The sequence below is a fragment of the Triticum dicoccoides genome, chromosome 7A (assembly GCF_002162155.2).
Source record: "Triticum dicoccoides isolate Atlit2015 ecotype Zavitan chromosome 7A, WEW_v2.0, whole genome shotgun sequence".
NCBI classification, from domain to species: Eukaryota; Viridiplantae; Streptophyta; class Magnoliopsida; order Poales; family Poaceae; genus Triticum; species Triticum dicoccoides.
In genome coordinates, this window is record NC_041392.1 from 30,266,736 (window position 1) to 30,292,739 (window position 26,004).

The following is a 26,004-nucleotide window of genomic DNA, read 5'->3' on the forward strand; positions in this document are numbered from 1 at the left end:
TGGAGATGCTCTTAACTGGTGATATAGCCTCCGATTAGGAGCTCCTATGTTTGCAGTCCAACTGTCAATGAAAGATTGTGCCCCTTGGGCGTGGTAACATGATCGCTATTTGGTGTGGAAGGATTTATTCACGTATTTGTTTCTTTTCTGATGCCTCTCAGTCATACGTGTTTTCTAACATCATCTTGATTATGTGTCGACCATCATGTGTATTGTTTATGTGTATTGAAATCTACCTTTTGTAAAAAATGATGAAGAGAGAGTTATGTGGAAATGTAAAATGCATGGATGAATGAATGTGAGACGATGGGCTTTACTACGTGTTCATGCGAACATGGGGTCGAAATATATAGGAGCGGGTCAGTGTAGTTTAGGCATGTCACGTGAAGGTAGGTGGGGAAATTAATAAAATGTGAGGAAATTAATAAAATGCACCGTGTAGAGATGGCGGCCCGGCATCTATATAAACACATGCATATTCTACCATTATGTTTCACTTATCATGAAGTCTGAGATATGATGTCGGGTTTTGTGATCCACAAAACTAACTTGACAAATTAGTTTCAGCAATATTTATATTTTCTTAAGCAAGGGCAAGTCCAGTTCCACTAACAGAGATAAACAGTGTGTACCCAAAGACAAAAGAATAAAATAAATAAATAACAAAAACAAATTAAAAACAACGAATAACCCTCCTCTGTTTTCCCATGCTTATCCCAGTACAACACTGGACACGTGATTTTGCTTAGTGGCCCAAATCCTTTGACAGAGACATCCCGAATCACATCCGAGTATAAAAAATGGGAGCACGCTCATCACCTTCGCCACCAACCCAACCCAATCACCGTCGCCATCGCGGACCAGAGACCAGCGGAGCTAATTAAACTGCCCCATCCTCTTGTACCGTTGTGCTTCTGAGTTTGCTCCTTGCTCGCTTGCTTGCTCCCTGTCCACGCCAGCCATAGCCATGGAGCTCTCCCGCCTGCCGCTGCTCCTGCTGCTCTGCTTGCTGGCCAGCTCGTCGACGACGGCCCTGCCGGCGCTGCCCGGGATGGACCAGGTGCGGCAGCAGGTCGACAGGGCAAACAGGCGCGGCCCGTCCATTGGTCTCGTCATGTCGTACGTCGCCGAGGACACCGCGCTCCAGGCCTCCGGCTACTTCAGGCCTTGGCGTGTCCAGCCTTTCGTTGACCTCTACGGTGAGTCTCCGCCTCCCGTTTCTGATCCGAATCGCTTTCGGCTTTCCTGTAGATTGAGCAAACAGTGGGTGAGTTTGGGCATTCCTAGTTGACTTTTTGGTTGTTACAAGACAGCTAGCACTGAGTGCTGAACTGCTGCTAACTGAACCCAGGCACCACAGAACAGAGTGGGGCAACAGGTAGACATGATAGTGTGGTCTTTATAGAGATGCCTGAAGCTGTGTGCACATGACAAACCATACCTGAATGCAGATTGACCCATTCACACATTTTGGATAACACCTATGGAGAGAGGGGGGGGGGGTGTCCAGAAAGCGACTAGAAGGAAAACATGACAGACAAGAAGATAACATATACTCCATTAGAAAAAGAAAATGGAAAAGGAAGATACAATCAGAAACAAGTTCTCCGCTGTACCGTATTCCTTTTTACATGTTAACTGATTTTGCTATTCTCCTGATAGGACTGAGCTCTCATTCAAGCTCCATGACTAAGTATTTCAGTCTTTAATGCATGTATGTATTTATCTTCCTATGGCCTCATGAGTAGTCTCACCTCATATTATTTCAGGACGGAGGTTTCACATCGGGAGTATTCGAGGTGTGAATGTTATATACGCATTGACAGGACAACGCAGGGTACTAAAACCTGAACTTCTGCATTTATCACTCCTGCTGTTATATGGAGGAGCTCCTTTTCATTTATAAAAGGAAAGCAAGGAAAAAAATACTTGTAGGCAGTAAAGCAACATCGTAGGAATTCAAATACGAATTGTACTATGCTTACCCGTAACCACTGTTTCTTTGTTATTCCAGTTGAATGCAGCTGTCACTGTACAAACTCTCCTCGATGTCTTTACCGTGTCTGGTATTGTCCATTATGGCACAGCAGGCAGCTCTAATGATTCAATGTCATTTGGAGATGTCAGTGTCCCCAAGTTAGTTGCTTATACAGGCGCTTGGACATGGAAGGTACCCTCCTACTGTAATTAGCTTTAATTCCCCATTTCATGTTGCAATACTGGTGAGTGCAGAACTGCAGATACAGATAAAAACTGGAATCTGGTCATCTTTAAATCCAGTTTCCTTGCGAGGACACAAAATTTATTGCGCTGAGATAAAATATAAGTTAATTAGTTCAAAGAAGAAGAAACCAAGTAAATAGTTCTTCTAAAAGCATGTGTGCAGTTTAAACTGTGTGGTACACTAAAACAAGGGGAATCACACTAGTAGAATGTAAACACATCTGGACTCCAAAGAGAAGATAATTTAAGAACCACACATCATTAGAATTTAGAAGATAATTTACCATCAACCATCTCACATTTGATCTCACTACTTAACAAGACCTCTGGTATTTTGATTTTGATTTTTCCAGAAGTACAAATCACTTAAAGAAGAGTCAACAGAACTAAACTTTGGACAATTTAACGTCCCGAATGGAGGAGAGAACCTGCTAGGGTCTCTGAAATACAGAAATGAGGAGCTATACTCAGTTGGCAAGCCCATGGAAGAAGTTTTCTGGTTACCTGTAGATTCAGCATGGTTCAAAATAGCAGAAGGACTTAAGGTGAGAGATACCACTATATTTCAGCTGTATAGCAAGTACAGGCTTATGCATAGAAACACAGCCTAAAATTTGTACTACTTGTAAATTTCTGTAGGTCAACCTTGAAAGGTGTAATGATACTTTTTGTTTACCTAAAACGCCACAAGTGGTTCATGGGCTAAAAGGAGCATCAGCTGACATGTTTCTAGACAATGCAGAATACCGGAAGTTCCTTTTCAGAGAATTTGCAGTGTCAACAATAGATGAGGAAAGCGCAGCAGTGGTGATGGTGGGTTCCATATCTTATCTCTCATAATCTTTACTTAAATATATGTGGCAACATTTGCGCTCCACAATATCGACTCAATCATAAAATCTAAGATATCACTAATTAAGTGCACTTAATATTTCAACAGACAACAACATCTCCTGGCGTACCTGTGATTGTGTTCCGGGGAGTATCGGATCTGGCTGGAGGGGAACCAACATGGTCATCAACAAGCCTGATGAACCTGGCATCTATTAATGCACTCAAAGTGGCAGTGGAGTTCATTGCTACAATTGGCAGGCAGATGTCAACACCATCAGCACAAAGTTCAAAAAACTGAGGCAAAAGAGAGCTGTTATGTCCATGGAGCAGAACAGTAGAATAGTTTTAAACAGCAATTGGAAACTAAAATCAGACTGAGAAGTGATCCTTAGCTTCGAAGTACACAAAACTTTCAACGGAAGAATTAAGTATTCAATGTATACTCAATTGTAAACATGGATATGTCAATCCATTTTTAATGGGATTTTGGGATAATGCGGGAACAAAATGGTGAATAAAAGACAGAATGTTGTTACAGTCCTTGATTTTCATTACAGAATACAAGATGTTGTTACATACTCATCTCACAGTCTCAAGTATGCAAAATGGTAAGACTAAGTGTTTATTAGTTATCAACAGTTTGCACTCATCATGTACATCATCTGATTCCAGACGAGAATAAAATAGAAGTGTTTTCTGTGGTCAACAACTTCCATGTGTACTATTTCAAATGAAGGTAGAAACATCATAATTGTTAAATGCGTTACAATACCAATGTAAATGGACTGGATCTACAGAATGTTCGCTGAGAAGGTTAGATGACCATAAGAGGCTAAGAGCTGCCTGGTGCTTCAGAATTTTAGCCATGATGCCAATAGAAAAGGCACCTGCTAGACCCGTGACAAAGTATGGCAAGGTAATTCAGATCTCAAATTGTGATCTGAAATTATGGTCACACAAAAGTGTGCCACAAATAAAACTTAGCGACTGCCTTAATATATCTTCCAATTAGTTTAGTCCACATTATAGTCCGAATTCATAGGCTTACTTGTATAGTAGCTGTGCGAAGTTTTATCATCTCAAAATCCATATTCAGACTGCCTTCAACACTTCACTACCAGTAGTCTCCACATGAACATTTACCATCCTTAAAATGGTGAAATCGTTGAATATCTCTCATGATTATTTCCCGTCCTGTCACTAGAGATATTAACTTGGTTGCATTGTGACAGTCGTTACAGACGCGGAGGTTCTTCTTTATCTGAATTGTTGTACCAGGGGATGTGCGGATGAGTCCATATGCAATGGCAAGTTTCTCGCTGTGGGTGTTGAGTAACTGTGCCTTGACATCATCTTCTACATCATGTATAGAATCAGTGTCCGGCATATACCCCACAGCTTTGATCTCTTCTATTAGCTTAGCCAACCTTGCATAAATGTCCTTTGCCTGCTGGTGATTTGTGCTTCCAGAATAGAAGGTATGAATCTCATTCTTGAGCTGCACAATACTCCATCCAGGAGTCTTTTGGAGGCCTTTCTTCTCCATAGCAGTTCTAACCCTTGCAACATCCTTCCACATTGAAGCATTTGCATAAATGTTAGCTAGGAGGACATGATACACACCTTCATCTGGCCCTAGCTCAAAGATCCTCTGCGCTGATTCTTCTGCCAATTCCACATTCTTGTGCAACTTGCAAGCGCCTAACATTGCACCGTAAACACTAATGCCAGGATCCGTAGGCATCTTTTGGATAAAAGACCATGCTTCATCTAGCTTCCCAGCTCGGCCAAGAAGATCCACGATGGTACCATAGTGCTCCATCCCAGGTTCAAGCCCATAGTCCTCCTTCATGCTCGAAAAATATTTCCGCCCTTCATCAACCAAACCAGCATGACTGCATGCCGAGAGGACCGAAAGGAATGTCGTCTCGTTGGGCACTCTGCCAGAACTTTTCATCTCTTCAAACAGCTCAACTGCAACCTTGCCAAAACCATGTGAGCCGTACCCATGGATCATCGCATTCCATGTGATAACATGCCTCTCCCTTGCTGAGTTGAAGAGACTTCTAGCTATACTGACACGGCCGCATTTTGCGTACATGTCAATAAGGGCTGTCAGAACATACACATCCTGATCTAGGTGCATCCTGATAGAGTAACCATGGATCCATCTTGCCTGCAGTGGATCTGAGATGTCGGCAAGTGCAGGAATGACACTGACGAGAGTGAACGAATCAGGCTTCACATTTTTTAGCTGCATCCTAGAGAAGAGCCTGACTGCATCTTCTGACCTTCCATTCTGTGTGCACCCGAGGATCATGGCGTTCCAGGAGATCCGTGTCTTGTAGCGCACCTCATCGAAAACCTGGGCAGCGAGGTCGGTCCTCCTGCACTTGGAGTACATGGTGATCAGCGCATTCATCACCGACACATTTGACTCCAGCCCAATTCTCATGAGTAGCTCATGGACACGTCTCCCCTCATCAAGATACCCAAGCTCACCACAGGCGTGCAATGCTGCCAGCACAGATACATCCGTCACATCAACGCCCTCCCCCACCATCCTCTTGAACAGCGCGAGAGCCTCAGTAGCATCCCCATTCTCAGCATACCCCTTGATCATGGCATTCCAAGAAACAGAGTTCTTATCCGGCATCCGATCAAAGACAGCCCTGGCAACCTCAACCGCCCCGCACTTGCAGTACACGTCAAGGATCGCCGTGGAGACATTGACGAGCTCGTCGAAGCCAGCGCGGACCGCGAACCCGTGCACCTCGCGGCAGGCCCCGAGCGCCTGGGCGTCGGCGCAGGCGGGCAGCACAGACACGAGCGTGACGGAGTCGGGCCGCTCCCCGTCCTCCTCCTGCATCCGGACGACCATCTCCATGGCGGCCCCGGTGAGCCCGTTCCGCGCGTACCCGGCCACGAGCGCGTTCCAGGCGACGCGGTCCCGCACGGGCATACGGTCGAACACCCTGCGCGCGTCGCCCGGCCGGCGGCACTTGGCGTACATGTTGGCCAGCGCCGTGGCGGCGAGGGACTCCGCGGAGAGCCCCCGCGCGGCGAGCTGCGCGTGGACGGCGCGGCCGGTCGCGAGGTCGGCGCGCGCCGCGCAGAGCTTGAGGAGGGAAGTGAAGGTGCGGAGGACGGGGCTGGCGGACGCGGAGGTGGACATGGCGGCGAAGGCGGCGAGCGCGCCCGGCAGGTCGGAGCGCGCGGCCGCGGACCTCAGGCGCGCGTGGTGGTCGGCGGCGGCATGCCCGCCGGCGGGAGGAGGCGGCGACGAGGCCGAGCACAGCATGTCCTCTTGTATTCCTTTTTTTTTCTCGGAGTTATCCCGTCACAACCTCTCAGTCACATGGCAGCTAAGCATCCGCACGAATCTTCAAGTTATTCCGCACGAATCTCTAGGTTTCCCCCATGTCTATTTTAAAATGTTCGGTGTCTCAATGCCTCTTTTTTTTTTTCTATTTCTTCTTTCTTCAATTGCATTGTTGTTTTTTGTCTTTTTTGCGGCAGTGTAGGAGAATTTTTCGTGTGGTATATAAATTGTGGTGGTGAAACTAAATGACTCACGGAACAATTAGAGAACCCATTTGACCGATGTTCGTGTTATTTGTGTAAGTCATACAAATACGTGGTTGGTGAGAATATTCATCTCATGTCGATTTTATGAAATGTTTTTTTTCAAGATCCAATGCGATGAGATGAAGAGCAAGAGGATGCCTTTTATTTTAAGCTTGGCCCAAACTTATGCTTGTCATTTCAAATTGGAGAGCCAACTCACTTAGTTATATGTTGATTAGTTACTATACTTTGGCGAGCATCTCTACCGCGAGAGCCTGTGTTAACAGTTGAGCGTGGGGGTGTATCTTATGGGCAAAGCTTGAGGTGAAAAGTGAACGTGCAGAGGAAGGTCGGAATATGCAAACGCAATTTTCAGGCATGTGAGGTGGTCGATGGCAACATGCCTGCTAGCAGGAGGAGACATCAATGAGGCCAAACAAATCATCCCACCCACCCGCACACTTTTCCTTTGCAAGCGCGTGTCTTCACATTTTAAAACCTTTTTATTTTCCGACAAGTTGTCCGTGCGTGTTTTCTCATGTGGTCTATGTGTGTCTATAACATCAATGAAATCAATGTGGCAAGGCAACCCTAAAAAGGCATCTCATAGTTCAATCCCAAGAGAAAATTGCAACGGTAAGTAAACATGCGAAAGGTCCATACTACACGTCCAGAAGTCATTGTGCATCTTTTTGCCACACAGATGTCATTGCTTCCAGTTGCCTGACTTGACAAGGTTCTATGTTGATTCTCAGAGAGTATAAAATGATCTCGTGCCGGAGCAACACATATTAGAGTGCAGCATGCTTAATGCACTCGAAGTGTTCCCTTCCTGGTGTCTCCTATTCTCAACCTACCTATTCTCTTTATCAGTATTTATTTTCTTCTTTCTTGCATCATTTCTTCTGATGATTGGTGTAGGAGAAGGTTACTTACGACGTTGATACTCAATGATGCGAGGAGTTTGAAGAACACACAATCGTCAGATGGTTGTGTATATATATACGTGTACATTAATTGTTAGCCATGTAAAGCATTGTTGGTGAAATTTTTATGTACGTGTTCATCAAAAGTTTCCACTTCCAAGCTATTTTAAGCATTGCCTAGACTTACACTGATATTTTTAATTTGTTGAGCCAACTCATAAATGGAGTTGCTCTAGACACCACTGTCACGGGCCCTAGACACCTAAATGCTCAAAGGAGAGAAAATAGAGATGCCCCTTAGAAGCACTTGCAAAAGTTGGTAGCCTAGAAAGGTGGTTCGTTCAATAATGATATCCTAATATGAACATTCTATTGAACTGGGATTGATGAAGCAAAGATCAATATTTTGTGGAACACAAATCGAAGAAGACCAACTAAAAGATCACACTACCATAGAAGGGGTACCTCTCAAAGACCAAAAGACGACATACTCTTGAAACCAACCATGGATTGCTCACCGAAGAGACTGCCGGTCCGGAATTCAGTTGACTCTGTGACAAATATGATGATCTCCGAGGCTCAATATTCACAACTAGACCACCACCAATCCAGAGATTGAGAATCAAATGAACTTGATATGTCATTATATATATATATATATATATATATATATATATATATATATATATATATATATATATAAGAATGTGATATATTCATGCTTGTAAGATCCATCTACGATAAACATAAAGCAGATGGTTGATACACATATAACAGACTATGCTCCTTATTTCACCGACGAATATTCACCAAAAGCCGCATGTGATGGAGGTTATTACTAGAGGCTCTTGTTGTGATCCCTTTGACATATTGCTTTCTTGATCGGCTCTTCACCCAACTGTGAATGTCCCTAGGATCACTGACCCCCAACCTAGACGGCATGATTACTCGCCAACAATGGGCTTTTTCATACCGACTGAGACGACATGTTGTATACTAGAGTTGTATCCAAACAAACAAGGACATAAAAAGTAAGCAAACAACCTATTCTATCCCACTTTGTTGATGCTACTTTGGGTGCCATTTTCGCCGACTATCTAGAGATACAATCAATAGAAGGAGAGAAAATAGAGATCTCCCTTAAAGCACCTGAAAAGTCGCTAGCCAAGAAAGGTCGCCCGGTTCAACGATTCTACCTCATATTTTTTTTGAATGTTATTCTACCTTATATTTAACATTTACTTGATCTTGTTGAACCGACAATGGATGAGGGATTGGGCCAAGATTCATGAAGGACAAATTGGTATTAGCACGGAACACGATCGAAGAGGAGCAACCCAAAGACTATATCCATTGGCTCCGAGCATTGAAGAATCTCAATTTGCACAAATTGTGATTGAGGGAGGATGTTTGAGAAGGTTATTCTCATCATGTTAAACAAGATTTGGTGCGATATAAACCAAACCGACTCTATTTTGGTTTTCTTTTATCTTCCTCGATCCTCACATTGTAACCCTTATGTTGTAACATTCCTGGCACGATATTGCACGAGATAAACATATACACCGCGGCTCCGTATCGGGAGAATAGAAATGATTCATCTCAATTTCGGTTGGACATACGGCCCAGTAGTCTACACCCGCATCGATGCTCAACACACATGCATACAAAAATTCTGTCGATCACGTCCACTGCTAATTTCGCACAGTACAAATGCAATTTGCCGTTGCCACTAGCCAGTAGACAGCGGTCTGACACCAAACAAAAAACTGCACCAGCAGACCCAACTGCATCATCCTACTTCCCGGTGTCTCCTAATCTTGAAGCTAGCATTTCTTGTTTGTATCTGTGGTAACATGTAATTTAACTCTTGCTAGCTAAGCCAACTCTCCTTTTGTTTCTTGCTAGTTGGGTAATTGGTAAAGCATATATGGAGACTCATCGCAAAATAAGAGGAAAAAAAGGTGTCAAGTACAATTTGTCAGATGTAGAAAAATAAATACACAACTTATATTATGAGTCATCAGCTGCATCTTGTTTCCTTTCTTCTGGCCACCCCTCTGATGGCTTGAAGTTCCTTCTCCTTGTTAGAATACATTGTAACATGTATATACGGTATAAGTATAAACCGTATATACGCCCGGTATGCCTGGTAGGCTAGCGTGTTGCGTGGTGTTGTAACCGGTAGTTGTGGTTGTTAGGATTCATCCTCATCTTGTGTTTCTTTCTTGAGGATCAATCCAACATAACCTAACTACCAAATCTTGTAAACCTCTTTGCCTATATAACATGCAACGCGTCCCTGCCTGAGGCATACGCTTCATCCAATCTTTTATGGTATTCAGAGCCAACTTCCTCTCCAACATCCAAACCTAGTCATGGCTAGCTCCAGCTCCGCCGCCACCGCCGCCTTTGCCCTCATTCCCATCGCTGACAAGCTGCACCGGGGCAACTACCTGGTCTGGCGCGCGCAAGCCCTAGCCACCATCCGTGGAGCATAGCTGGTCGATCTCCTCAACCCTGATCACCCGTTCCCGGAGCCCAAACTCGCCGATAAAGACGGCAAGCCGACAGATGCGCCAAACCTGGAGTATCTTGTCACCGTGGCGCAAGACTCACAGGTGCTCAGCTTCATCTTCAACTCGATCTCGCCTCCCACTGCACCAAGGCCGCCGCGGCATGGACCGCCATCAGGGAGATGTTCCTCTCCCAGACACAGGCCAATATCGTCAACACGGGGATCGCCCTCTCCACCACCAAAAAGGGTACCGCGACCATCGCCGACTACATCGGGCGCATGAAAGCGCTGGGCGACGAGATGGCTTCAGCAGGCAAGCCGCTCGACGATGATGACATGGTCTCCTACATCCTTGCCGGACTAGACTACGACTACATCTCATTTGTCTCGTCCATCTGCGCCGCGAGGACTGAACCAATCAAGGTAGCTGAACTTTACTCTCAGTTGATCGGTTTTGAAAAGCGTCTTGCTATGTTCGAAGGTGGAAACCACTCCTCCCAGTCCTCCGCCAACACTATCTCTCGTGGCCGCAGTGGCTTTGGCCACGGTAACGGTGGCCGTGGCAATGGAGGAGGTGGCCGCGGAAACAGAGGCCGTGGCAATGGAGGCGGTGGTCGTGGCAATGGAGGTCGCGGCAACGGCAACGGCAACGGAGGAGCCGATGATCTTCCTGAGGTCGTCTGCCAGATCTGCAAGAGACCGAATCACACCGCCCTCGAATGCTACCGGCGCTTCGACATCTCCTACACCAAGAACGAGAAGAGCGCCAGATCTGCCACAACCTCGTCCTATGGAGTAGATACCAACTGGTATCTGGACACTGGCTCCACCGATCACATCACCACTGAACTCGACAAGTTGACCGTCCACAACAAGTACCACGACAACGATCAAGTCCACACTGCAAACAGAGAAGGTATGGAAATTAGTCATATTGGTCACACTACTGTTCGTACCCCTACTCGTGATCTTCATCTTAAGAACATCTTGCATGTACCCGATGTCGCCAAAAACCTTATCTCCGCCCATCGCTTATCCACTGATAATCATACTTCCTTGAAGTTCACCCAACTTTTTTTCTCGTCAAGGAATAGGGAACGAGGAAAACTCTTCTGCGCGGCAGGTGTAGACAAGGTCTCTACCCCGTATCATCGGCTTCCTTTAGCTCAAGCAAGCAAGCGTTTGGTGCCAATAAACTGCCTGTTGAAAGGTGGCATAGTCGGCTAGGGCATCCGTCATCTACCATAGTGCGTCATGTTCTTAGCCAGAATGATATTCCCTTTTCTAGTAGCGAGTTGAATAAAGAAGGAGTGTGTGATGCATGCCAAATGGGCAAAAGTCACCAACTTCCTTATCCTAGTTCAAACAGTGTGTCTAAAGCTCCTTTAGAGCAAATTTTCTTCGATGTATGGGGGCCTGCCCATGATTCTATCAATAAGAAAAACTATTATGTGTCTTTCATTGATGATTACAGCAAATTCAGGTGGATATATCTCCTTAAGCACCGATCCGAAGTGTTTAAAGTCTTTCATGAATTTCAAACCCTTGTTGAAAGGTTGTACAATAAGAAAATAATCACTATGCAAACAGAATGGGGTGGCGAGTATGAACGTCTAAATTCCTTTTTTCGTCAATTAGGAATCACTCACCATGTCTCATGTCCCCATGCTCATCAGCAAAACGGGTCAGCAGAAAGAAAACATCGACATATTGTTGATGTAGGGCTCTCTCTCTTAGCCCATGCCTCCATGCCCTTGAAGTTTTGGGATGAGGCTTTCCTCTCTGCTACATATCTGATAAATCGCACCCCTAGCAAAGTGATTAATTTTGAAACTCCTCTGACACATTTGTTTCAAGAATAACCCAATTATCATTCTCTTCGGGTCTTTGGATGTGCATGTTGGCCGAATCTTTGCCCTTATAATTCCAAAAAGTTAGAATTTCGTTCCAAACAGTGCGTGTTCCTTGGCTACAACAATCTTCACAAAGGTTTTTAATGTCTAAATGTTGCTGCTGGACGAGTATACATATCCCGTGATGTTATTTTTGATGAGACTGTTTTTCCCTTTGCAAATCTAAATCGTAATGCAGGCACCCCTCTCCGGTCAGAAGTCCTTTTACTTCCTGAGTCTACACCTTTTGATCATGGCGACGAACCTGTAGTTGATCAACAGGCTAATTTTCGCCCTAATCCTGTTGCTAACAGTGGAGAAAATCTAGTTTTTGTGCATGATTTTATGCAGCAGAACAAGACGAAACTGTTGCAGAACACGAGGAGGATTCAGGTGCTGCGGGCAGCGATCCCGAGCCTGCAGCGTCAGCAGGCGCAGGCGACGCAGGTGGACCAGGGGGCGAATCTGCCTCCACTGCGCAGATGCCGCCACGGGAACGACGCGTGGCGCGCGCTGGGCCGCCCGCTGAATCTCCCGACAGCGCATCGTCAGGTGGGCCAATCGGCTCCCCTCTTGCCGCCTCCAGGTGCGCCAACCAAGCGAGGGAGACGTGCGCACAGGCTCCCACGTCGACCTGCCCCGACAGGATGAGATATCCTTTGTCGCTGGCGACAGATCCGCTACGAGATCGCGCGCTGACATGGGATCGTGTGCGGATCCTCCCTCCTCCGGCGGATTTTCTGTGCCGCATGCACCTGCAGCTCCTGATGTGCCAACCCGGCGAACACGGTCACAACATGGCATTTTAAAACCTCAAATTCGTACAGATGGCACAATTAGGTATGACAAGCTCAAACCTCGTTTTGGTGGTCTGACAACTACTGGTGAACCTCATAACTTGCAAGAAGCTTTGAATGATACAAATTGGAAGAGGGCTATGAATGATGAGTATGATGCTCTTATTAAAAATAAGACTTGGCACTTAGTCCCACCAATAAAAAATAAAAATATCATTGATTGTAGGTGGGTCTATAGGATTAAAAGAAAGGCAGATGGTCAAATTGACACATACAAGGCAAGGCTAGTAGCAAAAGGTTTCAAACAGAGATACGATATAGATTATGAAGATACCTTTAGTCCTGTTGTTAAAGCAGCTACTATCAGACTTGTTCTTTATGTTGTAGTATCCAGTAACTGGAGCCTCAGGCAATTGGATGTTCAGAATGCGTTCCTCATGGCGTTCTAGAGGAAGAAGTCTATATGAGACAACCACCTGGCTATGAAATTAGAGGCAAGGAAAATCATCTCTACAAACTTGACAAAGCGTTGTATGGTCTAAAACAGGCACCTCGGGCATGGTACTCCAGGTTGTGTGACAAACTTCAAGCACTTGGTTTTAAACCATCAAGAGGGGATACCTCTCTATTCTTTTTTAGAAGAGGAAAGACTATTATGTTTATGTTAGTCTATGTTGCTGATATAATTGTTGCTAGCTCATCACAAGATGCAACTGTAGCTTTGTTGGCAGATTTGAGAAGAGATTTTGCCTTGAAGGATCTAGGAGATCTACATTATTTCTTGGGAATTGAAGTTAAGAAGGTAAAAGATGGCATCCTTCTCACCCAAGATAAATATGTCATGGATATATTGAAATGTGCAGGCATGACAAACTGCAAGATTTCAAACATGACTCTCTCAACTTCTGAAAAGCTATCAAAGGAACAAGGAGAACCTTTGGGGGCCGAAGAATCAACAAGGTATAGAAGTATGGTAGGTGCTTTGCAATATTTGACATTAACAAGACCGGATATTTGTTTCCCAGTGAACAAAGTTTGTCAGTATTTGCATTCTCCTACCTCCCAACACATGACAGCAGTTAAAAGGATTTTTAGATATCTCAAAGGTAATATGAGTACAGGCCTAAAATTCACTAAGTCAGCTTGCAACATTGTTAGTGCCTTCTCAGATGCTGATTGGGCAGGATGTCCGATGACAGAAGATCAACATGAGGTTTCTGTGTGTTCTTTGGTCCCAACCTGATTTCTTGGAGTGCACGTAAGCAAGCTACTGTTTCAAGGTCAAGTACTGAGGCAGAGTATAAATCATTAGCCAATGCAACTGCTGAGATTATTTGGGTCCAAACTCGTCTGCGTGAACTTGGAGTTGCTCATTCGCCAGTTGCTCGTCTTTGGTGTGACAACATTGGTGCCACATATTTGTCAGCAAATCCAGTGTTTCACGCAAGAACTAAACATATAGAAGTTGACTATCATTTTGTTCGAGAGAGAGTAGCTAGCAAGCTACTGGACATTCGGTTTATACCCACAGGTGATGAAGTTGCTGATGGGTTTACCAAGGCCTTATCATGGCGAAAATTGGAATATTTTAAGAGCAATCTCAACTTGGTGAAGTTATGATTGAGGGGGCGTGTTAGAATACATTGTAATATGTATATACGGTATAAGTATAAACCGTATATACGCCCGGTACGCCGGGAAGGCTAGCGTGTTGTGTGGTGTTGTAACCAGTAGTTGTGGTTGTTAGGATTCATCCTCATCTTGTGTTTCTTTCTTGAGGATCAATCCAACATAACCTAACTACCAAATTTTGTAAACCTCTTTGCCTACATAACATGCAACGCGTTCCTGCCAGAGGCATACGCTTCATCCAATCTTTCACTCCTAGCCATGAGCGCACAAACGGTTTAGCAGGAGACGAGTATTGTAGGCTGAACAATGAGTGTGCGTCATCTAGAAGCAATTCAAAAATGCATCCTTTTCCAAATAGTTATGCTTCTCTGTTCTCTCTTATCTCGAGAGGAAAAAATAGAGGAGGGAAGTGTGATTTTTCTATATGAGTCTACTATACTGTCTAATAATGTATTTGAATGGTCTGACTAATTACTACTCCCTCCGTTCCCAAATATTTGTCTTTCTAGGCATTTTAAATAAACACAACATACGGATGTATGTAGACATAGTTTAGAGTGTATATTCACTCATTTTGCTCTGTATATAGTTATTTGTTGAAATCTCTAGAAAGACAAATATTTGGGAACGGAGGGAGTATGATCAAGGAAGATGAGACTTTACAGAAGCAATATATATGCTATGTCCTTCACTGATCAAGGTTATATAAGGTAAACCACCGTTTTTCATAAACAATAAGCTATCTCAAAACCAATCAACAATATATAAGGTAAACCAATTACTTATGGTTGGACGACCCACAGACACCCACTAGGGTGGAGACGGGCGTGCACCTTGGACTACCAATAAGCGTATGGGCGCATTATTGGTTTTACAGCGTTTGTTAATTGTCAATCGCATAAAATTGAACCTGATGGTTACAGCATTGCTGCCGGAGGGAAGACCGAGGGTTGACGGGTGCAGGTGCGGGATAGTCGCCGACGCCAAAGAAAGAGTGTGTGTGTGTGTGTGTGTGTGTGTGTGTGTGTGTGTGTGTGTGTGCGCGCGCGCGCGCGTGTGCAAGGGGAGGGGGTAGGCGCAAAGATTACATTGTGGGAGACATGTTTTCGAGGCAGCCTCTTCTAGCAGCTATAGCTGCCGCCATAGCGGCAATCATGGCAATAGCATCAATTTTTCAAGTGGGATTTCTCGAGGCCTTTGCTGATTTTGGAACAAGGTTTGGAGAGAATTTTGCGGCAGCAGCCATAGCGTAGCGGCAGGGTTCCAAGGCAGCAAATAGTGTGGCTGTTGCAGCTATTTTGGGGGTGATTTAATTCCGCGGGGTAGAGGGATGGCCGATGTGGCAACGACAAGGTAAAGGAGGCAGCTCAGGAAGCGCGAAACTAGCAGTGCTGGTGGGAGGGGTCAGTTCTAGAGGTCGGGTTGATGGGGATGGCGGCGGTAAATCGATTAACGTGGATTTATGTTTTCCAGGCAAAGTCAAACCTGTTTTTACTGGGGCGCATGGTTATTTTACCTTTTCTCTAACCAGTGGTTCAAATTGTCCTTCTGAAAACAAAATTGAAATAGAGATGCCCAAAGGTGAATCGCCCAAAAGACCAGTATGCAATAATCAACATATGATCTAATATTACTACCACATATGACCTGCACCCTAAGAGATCCCCGTCTCTAGCTACAACCAAACCAGTACAGATCAACGGATGGGCGCAAACGTGACACATATATGTAAGTATTCGTCAACCGGTCACATACACATTATTACGAGAACCATCACTGCACGCCATCACTATCCGCCCATTGCCTCACTGCCTTCCTCGAAGCACTGTGTGCACACGTACGTGGCTATTTAGTTGTCAGGTCTCACTTTCTGTCATCGGCATGAAGCTCTTATCGCTAGTTATTGTACCCGCTCTTAGCAATCATAAGAAAAAACACACTTTTTTGCAAAAATACATTATTACCCGCATACAGTTGTACTGTGAGTTATCATACCAAAAATTGTTTTCTTGTGCAGTGACCATAAAATAAATTTAATCTGACCCGTCCATTCTAAACAAGTTGATCGACCTACACAATCAATGATGGTCTCTTTCTTGGCCCGTGGATGGGGCAAGTCGTATCACAACGACTGACCAATCGAAAACACTACAAATGGTTGATGGTACCGTATATATTAAGAACGGAAAATGTTGAACACGTTTTTACTCGGTGTATAAGGAAGCACACTATAGTGTTTGATCTACCCATCTAAACAGGCTGATATCGTGTTTGATCTCGCCAAAACTCAAATACCAACTTCCGGCTGAAGAGAAAATGCATGCATGTTTGTATGGGTATGTTTTATAATTTATTTTAATTTACTTTCTGCAATCATTATTTCCCTCAATACTGTTTATAAATATTAATTGCAGCATATGTGTATGATACATATAGGTCAGCCATCCGTATCCATTGTTGATAATCCAATTATGTGCAGATGGAGTTGTTGTCTCTTGACGACGATGTTGTACCTCCAGATAGGGACAGAAACTAGACATATTAATATCGTCGATTTTTCATAAATGACAAATCAATCTAGTGATTACATGAGCATATAGCTATTGACACATTAAAATGATTTATTTGCTTTTCTGGGCCATAACTGCACAAAAAAAAATGGCCCCTCCATTTTGGACAAGCAGATGGGAGGACACAAATGTGGTGCTGTTTTTTTGGCTTTATTTGATGGATGGATATACTCACTAACCAAAATGTCGTCTGATAACCAAAATTCAAATCTGATTCCGAGATGGTATGCTCCTAGAAGGGTTTCTCATCTTTGATTTCTAAAGATTTCAGATTTGTGTGAATTTGTTTTTTAATTTACTGTTCACTCTGGTGCAAATGCGCACGAGCTCCGAAACGTAGCTCTCATCTGGGAGGAAAATAATATGTTTTTAATATGATACTTCATCATATTGATTTGCATAGCCAATTAAATAGTCTCACAAGCTTTAGGTTCTTCACATGTGTACAATTAATTCATCGGTGTTTTTACAAATGGTATGGTGAATAGTTATATAAGTTTGAGCCAATTTCAAATGTGCTAATGCACTTTTTAGCAAAGACATAACAAATTAACATTTTCTCCACGCACAAAAAAACTACTCTTTGGACTTCTCTACGTGATTTCATACACCATGCACGGGACTTGTAATTTTTGTGTATGTAATATAGTTTTGTTTCTGGCCGTATTGTTGCACATAATACTCTTATCTAAAAATAATATTTTAAGCTGGTTATTTGCATCATGCAGAATCATCAACTATCTATAACTAAGATAGCTACGATGCATTTGATATTTATGGAGACAAGATCAAAACCATTTGGGATATTTAGAAGGGAATCACTAGGTTTGGTTTCCAACGAAAAGAAAACAACAACGCAACTAAGAAGAGCCACGCCAGTAAATAAATTGCACTGTATCTTTATAGGTCCAAGCAAAAAAAGAAGTGTTTACCTTCGAGGATGCGTTCTGTTGCAGTAAACAACTCAACATATCAGTATGGTGCAACATCGTGGTGCATCAAGTCATGATCACTATGTGCACCATCTATATTTATCTTGGCAGCATACATAGTGCATATAGATTAACCAGAAGTGTGGAGTAGTTCATAGCGTCTTCACCGATGATGGTGTTGCAGTCGTATCAATAGCGAGGAATCAATCGTTTGTTTGTGCATGTTTATAGTTCCTTTTGCGCGAATCATATTCTCACTTTTTATTTATACTTATCTCACTTGCATGCCAATTTTGTCAGTGACTTGGTTGACCAAGCTAACAAAAAGCCGTGAATTTTTTGTATGCACATATCGATCTTGAATGCATAATCTTTTCTGTAGCTCAGATTAGAAGTGTTATATGCTACTTGTACGTCTTCAATGGTTGTGACAAATCTGCGTCGGTGGTTCCAAGAGAAGATGCAATGGCTATGATCACTGATCAGTGAGCATAGTGCAACACATCTATACTCGCAAGTGTTCAATAGGAGTCCGTGACAACATACCGGTAAAACATCTAAACTTGCACATACTAAAAGTGTCGTGATGCCGTCCAAGTAGGTCTAAATTTTCTCGATGGTGTGCTGTTTTGTGTAGACACATCTCTACCACTAAGATATCATAATTTTAGATCCATAAACCTCCACCATCCTTTTTATTGGTTTAACAATATACAATAGATAATAATTTTATTTAGAAGTACATTTAAACCCATTTTATTACAAGTATCTTATTGAAGATTGCGGTGATATGATGGACTACCGTGTACATGATTCCATGTATCGCATTCAGACGTAGGCAGCTCATTTAAGAGCTAAGTGTTGTAGGCAGACTGCTTACTATGGTGTTGAGCCAATCTTCAGCAATGTAGTGGTAAGCTGCCTCCGTCAGGTGGACACCGTCCCAGAATAGATAAGTGGACGGATCTTCGCACGTCGTCGCGGCTTCATCACCACAAGCGACCGAGAGGTTGTAGTGGTACCTCCCACGTCCTCCACAGCAAACTCTAAGAACATCGTCTTTTTTAATCCCTGCAACCACCGCATAACTGAACTCATCAACTTCTGCAATGTTCACCACTACTACTCTATTTTCTAAACCTTACGAATCAAGATTCATGCTGAACAATGGATTCAAAAAGGTGTGCAATATGTTTGGACAAAACTCTAAGCGAGATAAATCTCAGGGCACTTCCAACAATGAAGAGCGTATACACAGAATTATACTGACCGAATTTCTCAGGCGCCTTGACCATCTCCATAACGTGGTTGAACAGGTCAGTGTGGATGATGGTCACATCGGGGTGCTCCTCCTGCAGCTTCTGGACGGCGTCTCGCAGCAGAGAGTTGTGGAGCTTCACGATCTCGTTGGGCTCCTTGAGACAGCCGGTGGTGGCGTCGTATTCCGAAGCATCGGCGTCCTCGAAGGTGACGAGGATCGGCGGCGCGCATCCGGACGGGATCATCCCAGGGACGACCAGAGTCTTCGCCCCATGCTCGATCACTCTCTGCTTGTTGCATTAGTTTACATGAAGTTTAACATGCATGTACGCTGACTGAACAGCCGGAGTGACATGAGGAGCATGATGAGTCAAGTAGTCTTGCCTCGGCACCTATGGAGATGGTCTGGATGAGATCTGGCACGAATGATCTGATTTCTTGCATGCTCTTCTTCCCAAAGGAGTAGTGGTAGTCGTTGATCCCGAACTCACCCACGAAGAAGAGTGATCTGCCAAAGAAATCCTTGCACTCTGCAGTGAAGCATTTCTCCTCTTGATTATATGTACGCACATCAAGTGTTTGGTTAATGGTGCACCACGGTTTGAACAATATATCATTACCATGTGTAGTCATCAAACTCATTATATTTAAACTTATGTTGACATATTCACCATAGTGATTTATCTTTTTCAAATCAGTTTTTTCTCTACACTTTGTTTACTGTGTATGTTCATCACGTTTGATATTCATCCATAAGATGTTGCATCCTACGCTGGCCTAGGTTAGTGACCATAATCAGTTGACTTAACCAGTACTTCTTCAAACCCGGGTGGCAGCCGTTTCATATTAATTTATATGCATTTTCAGTTCAATCCACTGTGTGAAGCTAAGTAAGTATATAACCTTGGTCCGTTTGGCACAAGGAAGGCTTGAGCTCCTCGAACCAGCCTAGCTGCACTTCGAGGCTGGTGTTGAGGGGAAACGGGCTGGCGCCGGGAGGGTCCCCGATGTGGAAGAAGCTGGAGTTGAGAGCGGTGGCGCCACCAACGGCGAAGTTTGCGCCCTGCTGGAAGCTCCCCTTGTGTGACAGGTACGGTGGCACGAGAGGCAAGCCTAGGCCTTGAGCTGAAAATCATACGTTGATCACCTTGAAATACACATATATAGGCAGGGAGGGAGGCTACTGATGATTGATAGATTAATTACCGATGAAGTCAATGATGAGGCGGCCGTTGCAGTTGCGGCCAGTGGGGAGGCCGCCAAAGGAGGTCATGCCGTAGGGAGGGCGCATCACGACGTCAAAGACGTTGTACCAGCCGAAGACGATGGGGTTGTTGCCTGTGTCCGTGAAGGAGTCGCCAAAGGCGAAGATGGATTCGAACGGTTCGCCACCACGGAGGGAGGCCACCTCAGCCGATGGGTGCAAGATGGCGAGCGCCACCGCCACCAAGGCAGCCAACACCAACCTTCCACCACTACCCATCTTGATGCCTCAGCTCGGTGTACGTCCTTAGTGATGATGAGCTATGTATTTATAGGGGAGCCTCCACCAAGCGCGCGCATGCAGGGTCGCATTTGGCACGTTGCACAAGCAGGTTCATATCTTTGTCGCGCCATCTCATCCATTGTTGGCTTTGCATCATTTTCAATCACGCAAAGCTATCAATCTTTTCAATGCACCGAGAGCGATACACTCATAAAATCTGTAGATTAATTGTTTTGTGTCATATATAAGGAACCTAACATGTACTATATGAGTAGTATGTCTAGTTTCTCGTCCCTGTCTATATGGGGCACAACGTCATCGTCAAGATATAAAGCACTCCATTTGGAGATAATTGCACCATCAACAATGGATCAGGACAAAATTGATAGGATGGTTGGCCTATACATATCATACACATATTACTACAATTGATTAATATCAACAAAGATTGTTTTTCAAGGAAAATAATGATAGCTAAAAATAAACTTAAATTTATTATAAAGCATACTGTGAGACATTCGGGCATATTATCTTTACAACTAAAAATTCAGCAGGAAGTTGGCTCCTTATATTATACAAGAACAAGTATTCGTCCTTTTTGAGAGGGGAAGATCGAACCTTCCTTATACATTGGGTAGAGATGTGCTTAAAGCTTTCCGTTCTATCACGTACTTACTTGAATATACTCCCTCTGTTCCTAAATATAAGTCGTTGGGGGAGTGTAAACTGAACTCCCCCAGCAACTTATATTTCAGAACATAGGTAATATATCGCATCAGAAAGTTTGGGCATATACCACCATTTAGCTGTGCAATTTAGGATATGCATCAATTCAATGTATACGGATGAAATGCCATCCATTTGCAGCGATTTCTACGGGTCGGTCATTGTGATAAGATTTGCTTGATCCTCACCAGGCCACGAGGCCAAGGAGATCAACATTTATTTTTTCTGACAATTAACTCGTTTGCAACAGCCAACTCAACTTAAATTTATTGGTATGACAGCACACAGTAGCACGGATCTGGCGACAAGACCTTCACGCTGACGGTAATAGCAGGCAAAATAACTGGCAACAAGAGTTTCACGTTGACGATAAAAGCAGGTGCAATAACTGGTGGCAAGAGTTTCACGCTGACGATATGGCATACAGGTGAAAGTGCACCAAATAGTCACATGCACAGACAGTTCTTCGAGGAAAAGCAATTTGTGAGGCTGTGGGTGGATAGTAGTGATGTGTAGAGATGGACTGACGGTTCTGGTAATAATGCGTACGCTGGCCGGCTGTTGGTGCCTGAAATCCATACGTGTTGGGTTGTGTTGGAGTATACTGTTACATGAGAGGGATTGAAGAAGATGGGATGGGCAAAATGGTGTATTTGTTTCTATTGCATCCATTAACAAGTGATGAACTTGATCTGTCCCAAGTGTTTTCTCTGTTCTTTGCAGTTTCTTGTACCTAGTGTTAGATGACATTGGTTCATGTCCTTGTGTACACCTTGGCTAGTCTTGGTCCTGTTGTTTCTGTATGATGCGAATTTTTGGCTCATGGACAGCAATGAGCATTTGAAAGTTAAGTTCAGTAAAAACATTTGTCAAATAGTCACCTCAACAAGTCCAAAAAAAAAACTAACGGATGTGAAAGATTGCTATAAAATTACAGTTACCTACAGCCATTGGATCCATGTGGAAGCATTCTCATCTTCGTCTCACCTTATTTATAGCTAAAGCATATACCATGTTACTTGAGAACCACAAAGCTAAGATCAAAAGCAGCCACAAGATTGTGTAGATATGATCATAGAAACGAAACAAATCTGCTAAATTATGCATGCATGCAGAGTGAATCAAATTGGACATCACAAGAAGTTGGATGGGAATAAGGATGGTGCATAACAGGCAAAATTTACAAGTTTAGTTGGTTCCCATAGATAAGTCGAAACATAACTACTGGGAGAATCTGTGAAGTTAATATTTTTAACATTGTCTGTCACCGAAAAGGCTGAAGACGGTTCACGATCTCCATTTGCAACTCATTGTCCAATTCCTTCAAGCGGGCCTAATTGACCAAAAGACCAGAAATACTTAGTAAAAAGGGAATAATGCTAAGTTTAGACAATATCAATAAATTATGTATGATTGGGAAGAAATAGGAAAGTGGGGAAGTAGATGAAACACGAGTGTTGGTGGTCATTGGCAATGGCAAGCAAGCAGAATGAATATGTATAGAAAGTTACAAACTAGTAACCTAACGCTTTTCCCTCAGATATGAGACACTCATGGTACCAAGACTCAAATGTAGAAACAATTTAGTTGAACAGATGCAATTTTGTCATTCTTTTAAACTGCCGACATAACAAGGTGTGTACTAGACTAGTGCTGCTTTTGAGGTAAGCCAAGAGTGCCTTTCCTTAAAAACTGTGGCAAAAAAAAAACTGCTGCCCAGAGGTACAGATCGACATGCAAAAGTGGAGTACACAGTTCAAATGGTTATATATCGGGGAGGGAAAGATAAGCAGAATCCTGCACCGCTCCCACCCAAAAAAATACAATCCCTTAATGCCTGGCATGTAATCAACTAGTTTGTCAGATATAGAAATTTGGCCAGCTTTTCTCCCATGTTCACATCACAACTAACTGCAGTGCAGGAAACAGAGTTAAGTTGAGGTAGATTAAATGATAATAAAACACATGTTTCACAATTATTTCAGACATGTGAACTACCATGCAGTAAAAGATACTTAGAAATAAACTTTTTACAATACTCAATTCAAACTTCCAACTAATACTGACAATAATATGAACAATTTACCTGCACACCCTCATCAGTCGTTACTTATAATATGAACTTTGTCTGATAATGTGGACCTGCATCATGTACATGGCAGAGACGCCATTATTAGCAGTGATACACATGGTTAGACATAGCAGAGGCTCCATTATTAGCAGTGATACACATGGTTAGACATAACAGAGGCTGCATTCGTACTTTCATAGCAATAACAGAGGCTGCATTTCAAAATATGTTCCCAGTTGTTAATCCTTCAATGAATTGTTTCCTATTCCATGTACAATCACAAGGAGGCTCCAAGGGAGCATTGTAGAATCTGCTTAGAATGAAGGAATGTTGTAGGGATGTTGTTGTATAGCAATGGTTCCAGCAAAAAAAACATGTCTAGTTAGTCATTTCGAATAAATAGTTAGACATTCTTTGCAACCTCACATTCATTCCTAAATAAAACTGTGGCTCCACTCAACAGTTTAAATCTACAACATAACAAACCACAGAGAACAAATGCATAATATCTACAGTTATTACATGACCATAACAAGAATTCCCCATGAATTAATTCAGTCAACTGCTTGGGTGTACAAATAGTGTGGAACATTCAAGATAATGGCATCAGCAAACCACCAAACCATGAAATTGAACGCAATTCTTCAGAAATTGTATAAAATGCACGTGCATTCTCATTGGATTCAATGTTTCATACATGGACAAAGCTTCAGACAAGGGATTGCACCATATTAAAGTCTCACCTTGAACTTTGCCCGGTCAATGCGCTCGAACACCAGGCAGTCACCATCGACCAGCTTGTGATTGATGGCAAACGCTTTCCACTGGGCGCTGAGGCCCCACTTGCGCGCAAGGTAGTACGAATCGGACTCAGCACCCTTCTCATCCACCAGAGTGATCCACTCATCACGCTTTGGGAGATGCCTGGTGCAGAACTGCTTGGGGAGGCCCTGCAAGTAATCCATCCAAATCGGCACCCGACAACCATCGTCAGTTTCAATCAGGGAGTGAACTGAATGCAAGCATGCAGCAGTGGAAGCCTTTTGCTTACTAGCCAGAAGCCTCCGGTGACATGAGACTGGGTCATGGGCTTGACAAAACTGGGGTGGCGGGGGTCCAGCTTGCCCTGCAGCTGTTCGGCCATGTCGGTGGCATAGGTTCTGGCTTCTTCGGTCGCGTAGACTCGATCAATCAAGTCGCTCCTTGTGGTGTGCGTCCTGCTCCCCCTGCTCCATCAAAAACAACCAAGAAACAGAGTTGCTGTACTATGCACGAATCAAATGCTCTCTGGAGAGGAAGAATCGGACGAGACATGATTATCCCCACCTGATACTCTTCTCAAGGACACCATAGGTATCCTACACAAGCAAATACACGGAAGATGCATTCTTCAGTTAGTATCTGAATCTGAATGAAGGAAAAAATAAAAATGAAAATTGAAACCCTTAACGGCAGCATAACCACGTTCGTACCTCGAACCGGTAGTTGGGCTGCTCGGGGAGGCTGGCGACGCGGCCGGAGCGGCGGGGCGGGGCGTCCCCCGGCGGCGGCCCTCGAGGCTTCCGCTTCGCAGATTTGACCTGCGACACGGACGGAAACCCGGCGAGTCAGTCAAATCAAACAAACAAACGAACGAATGAACAGCCTACATACGAATCGAAGGGGGAGGAGGCCAGGGGGGCGGGAGGGCGAGCGGTCTGACCGGCGAGGGCTTGGGGTCGACGGCGGCGTCCCTGAGGGCGGCGGAGAGGTGGTGCAGCTTGAGCTGGTCGAGCTTGCGCCTGTTCTCTTCCACTTGCCTCCGGCGCTGCTCCTCGTACGCGACCGCTCCGGCCATCCCTTCTCCGGCAATCTCCGGATTTCTCTCTCTCGCTGCGGCGGCGCTGGGCTGGGGAAGATGGGAATGGGGAGGAGGAGGCCAGAAAGGAAAGCTGCGGCGGCCAATAAATTAGACTGGCGAGGGGAAATAAGGAGGACCCGGTCTATGGACCGTGAGCATATGGACCGTTTGCGCGAGGGGTGGGCGCTTGGTGGATGAGATGGGTGCATGCACCGGGTTCTGGGACGCTGGGGGTGCCAGGCCGAGAGCCGCGAGATTCAAACGTTCGAAATCATTTGCGCTTTCTGATGGAGGGATTCTAGTCTAGGTAGTTGGGGAAAGAAAATCTTATGTAGGAGGCATTTCCATAGAATTGATTTTGATTTTTTGGAAAAGAAAACGGGTTTTCGCGGCACTAGCATTGCCAGCCAGCCACGGTGAGCTCGACGAAACAGAGCTTGAAGTTATGGTAGCAGTCGAATTAGTGGAACGAACGCGGGCAGTTGCGCCGAGACGCTACCCAGAACCCTTATCCCCTTCACCCGGTGCAGGTGTGCAAAAGGGCACAGTTGGAGACCTGCTCACCGGAAGGAGGGATTCTAGGGAGTATGGGCCACAAGGCAGTGATGGACAGGGTGGTATATTGACAATTTTTGTCGTCCTCGTGTTGCTAAACTGGGAAGAAGGGCCGACGATGTCGTAAATATAAATACCTCTGGCCTCGCCCCCGTCATGGCGATGCGAGGTGGTT

General features: G+C 44.3%; 4 protein-coding genes and 1 pseudogene across 5 annotated transcripts; 2 read left to right on the forward strand and 3 right to left on the reverse strand.

Annotated features, from left to right (window-relative positions):
• The first annotated feature begins 836 nt into the window (after positions 1 to 836).
• Positions 837 to 3,594, forward strand: LOC119329679 (bark storage protein A-like). The gene is made up of 6 exons (XM_037602743.1): positions 837 to 1,199; positions 1,770 to 1,837; positions 2,015 to 2,170; positions 2,577 to 2,768; positions 2,863 to 3,036; positions 3,164 to 3,594. The coding sequence occupies exons 1-6, from the start codon at positions 968 to 970 to the stop codon at positions 3,353 to 3,355; spliced, it is 1,014 nt and encodes a 337-aa protein (XP_037458640.1). The 5' UTR covers positions 837 to 967; the 3' UTR covers positions 3,356 to 3,594.
• LOC119329678 (pentatricopeptide repeat-containing protein At1g11290, chloroplastic-like) lies at positions 3,186 to 6,358 on the reverse strand. Of its 2 annotated transcripts, none has more exons than XM_037602741.1 (2): positions 4,106 to 6,358; positions 3,186 to 3,302 (listed from the first exon to the last, which is right to left on the reverse strand). In XM_037602741.1, exon 1 carries the CDS (start codon positions 6,356 to 6,358, stop codon positions 4,172 to 4,174), a length of 2,187 nt encoding a protein of 728 aa, XP_037458638.1. In that variant the 3' UTR covers positions 3,186 to 3,302; positions 4,106 to 4,171. The 2 variants fall into 2 exon arrangements, with proteins under 2 accessions (XP_037458638.1, XP_037458639.1); XM_037602742.1 differs by lacking the exon at positions 3,186 to 3,302 and adding an exon at positions 3,830 to 3,997.
• Positions 6,359 to 10,386: 4,028 nt separating this feature from the next.
• On the forward strand, positions 10,387 to 10,528 carry LOC119334873 (annotated as a pseudogene).
• An 8,025-nt stretch (positions 10,529 to 18,553) lies between these two features.
• LOC119327763 (GDSL esterase/lipase At5g45910-like) lies at positions 18,554 to 20,642 on the reverse strand. The gene is made up of 5 exons (XM_037600857.1): positions 20,358 to 20,642; positions 20,055 to 20,276; positions 19,536 to 19,681; positions 19,162 to 19,438; positions 18,554 to 18,962 (listed from the first exon to the last, which is right to left on the reverse strand). The coding sequence occupies exons 1-5, from the start codon at positions 20,632 to 20,634 to the stop codon at positions 18,739 to 18,741; spliced, it is 1,146 nt and encodes a 381-aa protein (XP_037456754.1). The 5' UTR covers positions 20,635 to 20,642; the 3' UTR covers positions 18,554 to 18,738.
• Positions 20,643 to 22,406: 1,764 nt separating this feature from the next.
• LOC119334066 (B3 domain-containing protein Os06g0194400-like) lies at positions 22,407 to 25,358 on the reverse strand. Its single transcript, XM_037606729.1, has 7 exons — positions 25,137 to 25,358; positions 24,907 to 25,014; positions 24,761 to 24,792; positions 24,486 to 24,660; positions 24,178 to 24,384; positions 23,450 to 23,505; positions 22,407 to 22,696 (listed from the first exon to the last, which is right to left on the reverse strand). Exons 1-6 carry the CDS (start codon positions 25,269 to 25,271, stop codon positions 23,470 to 23,472), a joined length of 693 nt encoding a protein of 230 aa, XP_037462626.1. The 5' UTR covers positions 25,272 to 25,358; the 3' UTR covers positions 22,407 to 22,696; positions 23,450 to 23,469.
• Positions 25,359 to 26,004: the final 646 nt, after the last annotated feature.